The sequence below is a fragment of the Amia ocellicauda genome, chromosome 7 (assembly GCF_036373705.1).
Source record: "Amia ocellicauda isolate fAmiCal2 chromosome 7, fAmiCal2.hap1, whole genome shotgun sequence".
NCBI classification, from domain to species: Eukaryota; Metazoa; Chordata; class Actinopteri; order Amiiformes; family Amiidae; genus Amia; species Amia ocellicauda.
In genome coordinates this window covers 34,556,798-34,565,516 of record NC_089856.1, presented here as the reverse complement: position 1 = coordinate 34,565,516, position 8,719 = coordinate 34,556,798, and the positions used below count along the sequence as shown (strand labels likewise).

The 8,719-nt window shown below is 36.0% G+C and overlaps 1 protein-coding gene across 1 annotated transcript in view; it reads left to right on the top strand.

Moving 5' to 3' along the window:
- The first annotated feature begins 6,460 nt into the window (after positions 1–6,460).
- The window catches only part of LOC136753860 (uncharacterized), a 65,165-nt gene continuing 62,906 nt past the window's right edge, over positions 6,461–8,719 (top strand). The window contains exons 1-2 of the mRNA XM_066710244.1: positions 6,461–6,554; positions 6,864–6,935. Of these exons, the coding sequence (XP_066566341.1) occupies positions 6,461–6,554; positions 6,864–6,935 (166 nt within the window). The remainder of the gene's footprint in view (positions 6,555–6,863; positions 6,936–8,719) is intronic.

The following is an 8,719-nucleotide window of genomic DNA, read 5'->3' as shown; positions in this document are numbered from 1 at the left end:
ATGTGACCTATAAGATTCAAACCTTTAATAAATTATAGTTTCTGCATGTAATTTGTAATTTGTAAATTTCAGCACAGTGGTTTGCAAAAAAAGAAATACGTGTGTGTGTGTGGCATGTTTTTATATATGTGTGTGTATATATTATGTAGTATGTATATATTATATATATATATATATATATATATATATATATATATATATATATACATAAACACATAGACATATTATTTATAATTTTTCCAAGTAATTGTACTAAGAGTTGTACTGCTATGTTAATCTAGTATTACATAACTGTGTATATCATTAATGGGTGTACAGTAGACCAGCTTATTACAGGATAGTAGACACGTACTGTGGGACTCTACAGTGATGTTACAACATGCAAGCAGACACTGAGTGCAACAGATAGAGAAATATGGTAAAATATAATACAATACAATGTAAATCAATGTTGTAAGTTTAGAAGGAAGGACAAGCATTGGATCCAGCAAATGCATTACACTTCAGCTGGTAGAGATGGATCTGTTAGTAGACAAGGCTTAACAAGAACACTGTAGTTCTATTGGATTATAATGCCGGTCCCACAATCTGGCAAGACCTAATTAAATATGACTGCATTAAGCTTCCATGAAGTAGCGTACCTTCCAGGGCTTGGAGTACTGTAGTACAGTATCTCATTTGGAAATGGATATAAAAATAGATTCTAGTATGCTCTCTCTCCCTCGGATGCAGAGTGGAGGTGGTGTATTGCAGACTTTGTAATCTTATGCTTGCTGTGAATGGACCTGTACGAAACAAACTCAGCCACAATCAGCAGAAACTCTACTGGAACTCTACTGCCAGTGCTGTAGGAGGCCAGACACTAGATGGAGATAGATAGAGATACCCCCCCCTCACCCCAACCATTTTCTGTGTGGATCTGGCTTTCCTTACATTAATGTCTGGGGCAAAGCCAATTTTTAGACATATCCGAGGACTATGGCTTCTATCCAACCACTTCATACATTATACAAATTAATCCCGCACTTGCAGTAAAAGAATAAATGTCATTTTCTTGAATTATACTAAACTGGTACTGGACAATTGTGTGGGTGTGTGGGGTGTGTGTGTGGGGGGGGTTCAAATATGCAGTTGCACCACAGAACCACTGGGTGACACTGTACTCAGTAAGCAGTGAAAGCCTATTAAAAGTAATTATATTGTGTTTCAGTAGAACTTAATGCATCCAAAAATCACTCAGAAATGCGAAATACACCCAGATTTTGAATTGAGTAATAATGGCTACACAAAAATTCACTTCTAAAAAGATGGATATTATGTTTAATCTACAGCACTTAAACAACAACAACGCACAACAAATAGAAAAATTACATTTTACCCAGATCAAAATGTTAGGGCTGTCCTGTGCTTGTAAAAATTTTCATGCTACATATTTTGTGTTCAGAATCACCTTTCAAACTCTGGGAGCTTAGTTTTTACCTGACATCTGTTTGAAGTCAGACAGGAGAAGCAATGTGTTGGTCTCTTTAGAGAGCCAACTGGACACTGCACACCTAAATTGGCAGTAAATGGCCCTTAATTTGAAAGGCAGAGCTATGAGAAGCCAAGAACAGAGAATCTCTACAGAAAGCAAATGGGGCCTAGGGCTGAGGTGCCAGCACATTGGGGAGGGATGAAGAACCAGTCTTGCTTTGGTGCACATAAGAGGTTTCAAAAGGAAGTTCTCATTCATCCTGCCCTCCTGGATGCCCCACAATCTGCCCGATAAATACAGGGACTAAAGCTGTTTTATTAGCAGCCGCTACTTATTGTTTAACAAATACAACTGAAAACAATAAAATACTAATACAAATTCAAACTGTCAATAGAAAAATGTGTATTTTATTTTCTATCATTACATTGCAGTCTAAATGAATGTGATGAAAAAAGAAAGAAAGAACAAAATCAACATCAAAAGGAAACCACCCAAACGCACATGAGTTGAAATGCTTACTGGACATTGTATATCAAGTGACACAATCCAGTGTAGTTCCACATAAATTAGCAAAGAATGTTCTGTTGATTTTGTTAACATCGCATGCATGCAAAGTCAACTTCTGTTTTGCACGTACTCTTATTCAACCCTTCATCAGCATGAAATAATCAGGATCTGGCCCCCACATTAAAGTGTGCCCACACCTTATAATTGAGCAGTGAGTATTTTATATGCCGCAGTATGTGTGGTATGGATACCACTACATGCTATAAATAGAGGGCAAGGAGAGACTCAGGCAGATAATGGGAGATGGGAGAGCACTAAATTATTTTACACAAAGTTTAACATCATCCTGTCTCTTAACTCAAGTGAGCTCGGAGCATTTTAAGAGCTTCCCTGCAAAGTACCCACTCATTCCTACCAGAAATACTGATATGTCAACTCCATATGATAATTTTCTGATGGGCAAGAACGCACCTCATGTACATAATTTCCAGGAGCCGATGTTAAGAGTCATAAAGAAATCTATGGAAATTCAAGCAGAATATAAATGTCCATATAGAAAATGAAAATTGTCAGTTTGTCCCTAGTGGACATATTAAACTGTAGGTATTAATTTAGCAATAATGTGTAGTGGATTCAAATTCAATGCTCTCTTTCACATTCTTCCGGAGAGGTGTTCAGTTATCTGTTTGTCTTCATAAAAGACGCCTGTGTGTTGCTTTAGTAAATTATTGTTCATAGAAATATGAACAGCAAGATATTAGCACTGATAAGTTTACAACTTCATAACTGTATTGTTGCAGCCTTGCAATGTGAGGCGGCGGAATACTGTGTCACAGGGGCAATTGTGTCAGGTGCCAAATAATCATTTTTTAATTAATTAATTTATATAATGTTCTTCTGAAGTTTGAATGTAGGGGGTTGGGGATTGTTCTTTTCAACACAACTGGAAATATAAAGGTTCCATGTGTATGGCAATGGTGCCTGGTTATGAATTATGACAGGTTTTAGGGTAAGGTGTTTTTATGACAAACTTCTCAATTTTGGTATATAATTTCAATACCTAATGGCAGATTAGATCGAAGGCAGAGTTTTTGCCAAACATTTTAGAATAATCGTAGTATTCTGTAGTGTAGAGTGGGTCCACTCGTCTCAGACACACCTCTAAATGCATCCCCACAGTCTCACCAGCTGAGCTACAAACCCGCTCCCTGATGCTGGGGCTTTGAATGCTCTACCATCCTCAGAGGGACCATGTCACCCTCATGGGCTCATACACTAGGAGTCCCTTTACATCAGGTCCTCTTTCCTTTGTCAAGAAAGAGAACCGATTCTGACAAAACGGAATTGTAAATTTTGGAGGGGGAGAAAAAGCCTTGCTGACATTGTTTTCCAAGACCTTGTACCTCTGGCTTATTCAATTCAGCTGTGTTTCTGAAGGCTAACAGTACCACTATTTAACTATAATGGAAAATGAACTGAAGCTTGTGGAAAATGTACGCAAATCATGATAACATATAGTCATTAAAATGCTCCCAGTACAAATACCTGTCGAAAGAGAACTCTTAGTCTCTACTTCATCCTGTTACAGTCGTGACTACAGATCTTAATGCTCAGGGGGATTGTGGAAACTCAGCTTCTGGCATCCTACAGTATAATCTCCTTTTGGTGGCTTAATCACCCTTGAGGACAATAATTTTCCACTGTAAGTCTGCACTCCACTCTGTATATAATGTATACTGTATATTCACAATGCTCCAGATATGCAAATAAAATGCATTTAAAAGGATTTCTGTTGAAGGTCCAAATCTTCTAGTACCACTAACACCAAAGGGTATTTAAGGAAATTATATTTACAGCTGTGACTGCTTTTTATGTAATACTTTAATTACTTATATGCTAAAGGGAAGATCTATAAAGGTTACAGTGTGTGAAGAAAGGGTAAGGCTTTGATCTGGCACACTATCCAGTCTAGCCATGGTTTCATTAGTATATATTAGTGTATTTTGAGCATCAGTAAATTAAATGTGCTACAATTGGCATTTTTTAAAACAGATGTGGCCTTCCTGGAGTTCAGTTGAGGGGGCAGAAGGAAGATATATGTGCATTTAAATAACTCAAGTTTTTTTTTTTTTTTTTTGAATATCTGGCTTCCAAAGTTTCATACAAGTAAATTGCATAATTTGATTTATGGAATTCAAAATGCCACGCTTGTAATTCACAATATCAGAGCTGTCTTCCAGGATGTGTGCTGGAAGAGGCAAGAAACAAATGAAACAAAATAGTCACTGTTATTGACTCCTACAGTCGCTGATTCAAGCAAACAAGTCTTGCATATATGACAGTAATGACAGGCCATCAGCCTATGAATTTTAATGAATGCTTAGGGGAAATTACCAGATAAATTCTTCAGCTATTATGTGGCTATTTTTCTCTACACTGCAAGAGCAAGAACCGTAAAAAGTAAACTAGGGGAAACATGAGTATGATTTAAATGTGTATTTAACTTGTAGAATGACATGAGGCAGTATAAAAATCACAGTTCATGATGGCAGCAGATTCAAGCTTAATATATTTTGAACAGGCATGTCTCACATTAAAGTGTTTTGAAAATGGCGACTCAAAGAAATAGGGCATGATTACACTCTTTACAGGTTTCATAGATTTAAACAACAACTGCAGTACTTTGCAATATATGCTTGTGATTGCCAGTAGCATTATTAACTTAAAAAATAAAGCTTCCCTAATTTATTAAAAACATTAAGCATACTCCATTATCGAAAATGTAATGAAATAGCCAGAATGCGGCGCAATGCTGATAGACTTCAAATCTAGTAAACTGTGGTCAAAAGAAAAACAATAGATGTGTGTCTTCTGCTTTAAAAGTTTATCCCTCTGGCACCATTATATAAGCATACATATGGGACAGTAAAAATGGAAGACGACACATTAAATGACATTATTATAAAATGCAATACTCCTGGAATGATCCCTTATTAAATTAGGCTCTATGATCTGAGATGAATTTCCCCAATCCCTAATCCATCACAGGAGAAATATTAAAAGATAGGTCTCAACTGGTATTAGAATCTCACTCAGTCTTTACTTTCATTATTTTGAATTAGGGTGCTACTGGGGGAAAGCCTCTTAATGAGAATTAGAGTGATTCACTAGCCTTAGTTTGGATTTTGACAAGTAAAATATTAACTCTTCAGTCACAGCTGTCTGAATTAAAATACTTTGTAGCCACGGATGCACAAATTAAATTGGCCTTTATGTTTCTTACAAGGCTGACCCCCTGTGGGGCTAAAACATCAAGACCAACAATTTCAAAAAGTCACAGTGTATCATTTCACAGCAAGAAAATACATTAGTGTTGTTTTCCTTTTCTGTTCATCTCAGAAATAGGCACCCACACCCTTTCATATGGATTTATTGGTGTACATCTTTATGAACAGCAAAAGAGGAGCCCTTGCTGCATGGTGCTATATTTATAATGTATGATTTATTGAATATCCTGGGTTCAAAATCGTAATTACACCTGATAGTCCTTAACAGATGTACATCCACCGTGTTATGACCCACCAGTCACTGCAGAAAATGGTGCATGAAAACATGAATAAATACAAAATACTTTCTTTAATATACATATTAATATATAGACAAACATAAGGATTTGTAGGTATGTAGATTTGTGTCCTGTTTAATTGGCAGTGTACACTTAAGACACTGATTAGTAATATTTTGATATTGTTGATAATATTGCCATGTTATTAAGGACAAAGTCTGCAGAAAAGAAAACAACATTCAAAATTTAGGGAAAAAAAAGTCTGTTCAGGTCCCCAACAACACTTTTATTCTGTAAGCATTTCTCTGAGACCCTCAGAGTCCTTTTTCTGTTAAGTTCTTTAGAAAGTATTGATTTGAGCTAGAATAAACACTTCAGTGACCTTAGAGTCTGTTAGTGTTATATTTTAAATCGTTATATTTTAAATAATGCTTCAGGTTATGTCACATCTCCCCCACAAAATAAATAAATAAACAAATACATCAAGAAATAAATTCTTTAAATTCAGAGCGTACAGTCTGAGAAATGAAAACCATATGAATTCCATCTTGAGTCTAACTCCAAAACCAAGGACAAGGTTTGCAGGGTTTATTCAGTTTTTCTTACCTTAAATTTTCCCCTCTCACCTGTATTACTAGGATCATCTGAATCAACATGTTTGACCAATGCCCAACTGTACAAAGACTTTGGTCATTTGGTTACTACAGGTAGACATCCTTGCAGAGTCAGGAACAGAAATCTGATTTTTCCAAACAATTCTGCTACTGAAATGACATAAAAAGGAAAGGTCCCTGGTTCTAAACGGTTTTAAGTGTGTTGTTATAGTGTTTAAGTAAGATAGATACCTGTCTTTCAAAACGACTTCATATACAAGCAACTTTTAAAACTGTAACATTTTTAAAACTTACCAAATAATGTTGGTTTTCAAACTTCAGTATGTGAGCTCTCTGGAGTTAGAGCGGATGTGGCGTGTCATGACGCCCTGGCTGAAAAACTACGAATCACCAGGTTTGTCTTCCCCACAGCACTGCTAAAGTACATCCAGTCTATTATTTTATACCTACAAAAACAGAGCAGATCTGCAGAGGAGATTGCAACTAAGTAATCATTTGGAAAACTAAATATGTGCCTATAATTTTGGAGACAGGTAAACCCTGCTTTATGATGAACAAAAAAAACATGACTGTGATAAGCTACAAATAGAAAATTGCTGTCGACAATGTAGATAACCTCGACACTATTAGTCTTATATTGAGCTCTGAACAGACACCTATAATTGTCTCATTTCTCATTATGGCCTTACAACTCATAAAACAGACCCTGAAACGCACTGCAAGCGTCCTTTGTCAATCCTCGCCAAGCGGCGCACAGGGGAGCTGCAGAGTGAAGGTCAGTTACAGCTGCTTCAATTGTGAAATATACCTCTTCAGACATCATTCGTGTAATCTGTTTTTTATAGTCATTGAAACAACGTCGACTACGTTGGTATTAACTAGAGCAGTGGTTTTCACCCCGTGTGCCGTGAGATTTGTATCCTCTCAATAATATATATATATATATACTTTTTGTCACCTTCATAAATCTTTTATCAAATCAAACTTATTCAAAGTTGTGAAAATGTAACATTTAAACATCTAGTGTAGACTTTTTAAAATGATATATCCAACTGAAGTCGATTTGTAAACGGAAAGGTCGCACTGGTTGTGACTGAAGGCGCACCTATCAGTGGGACTGACACGCAACAGTTCTGTAGTTTTCTATTAGCGAGTGGGTCAAAGTTTTGATTGAATCCGGCCCTTAGTTGAATTCACTTGTTATAAAATATTATGAACTGAACATATTTTGCCGTTACTTTATATTTACTGGGAATAGTTTTTAGTGTTTAGAGTTTAGTGGTCTTGGTCTTCCTGCACTAAATAAATGATTTGTATTAATTACAAGTAATTATTTAGTATGTCTGTCTTTTTTACCATACCACTAAAGGCCACTCCTTGCACTGAACACATTTGCCCTTTTAATTACTCTTTACTGACATATTTTAACACGCCATGTGCGTGTGATTATAGTTGACAACCCGTAGCCATTCAGGTAAGACAATATCTAGTAAATTCCTTTTTTTTTCATGTTAGTGTGCCGAGAGGTTTTTGGTCTTAGCAAAGTGTGCCGTGGCATTAAAAAGGTTGGGAACCACTGAACTAGAGACTTCTGAAATATTTTCAAATAATATATAGTTTTCGATTGTTCGATTATTCGGGAGAAGTGCGGGGTAGGGCAAGGTCCCTGTCTAGTGAGGACTTGGAAGATGGCAGCAATGGGAAGATGGCGGCAGCGCACCTTCCGTGAATGGAAAGACGTGTTACAGCGCTGTGATGATGAAGAGAATGCGTGTTAAACTTTAATTTATATTTTATTCAATACAGAAAAAGTGTCTGTAATAGCGAATCAGTGTAAAACTCTTCATGAATATACCCCAGTGTTTCCAACTGTGGACAATTTCCTATATATAACGGATACATAGTGTTAAATGTTACGTTTTATGTGTATTTTATGATTGTGATTATGAATGTGAAATTAACCTAGCATTTTAATTCATGTGGCACCTCGTAGAGTTGTACATGTAATCTTTTTTTTTCAAAATGAAGAAAATACATCTAAACTGTTATAGAAATTAACTAAAAAAATCCTACAATTGGATCCTACTCCCAGCTAAAAAGTAGGTGTAAAAGGCTTTCTAACTCTCTCCTACTCTGAGCAAGGAGAAATTTTACTCCTAAACTAACATTAGTGTGATTCTGAGATGTTTTATGAATACACAGAGTAGTAACCGGGATATATTGATAAAATATTAATAGAAATCACTTAATAATACTTTATTTGTAAAAAAATATATTAAAAAAATAGGAAGATCCAATAAGAACTGTACAAACAGTAATCATTTTCTTTGACGCTGATCACCGAGGAGCAAAAGATTTAAGGACGACTTCTTCTTGAGGAGAATCAGTCTTTAGAATTAGATTGGAATCCAAATTGTGTGACATTTTCCTTTTGGCTGTGAATATGGTAACAATAAGCACAGTCTATGCCTTTTGACAGCAGTTTTCAAAATGACAAAATCCATCCCTCCATATTGATTAGTTATTCTTACATCTTTCAATGGCCACCTCTAACGTTCT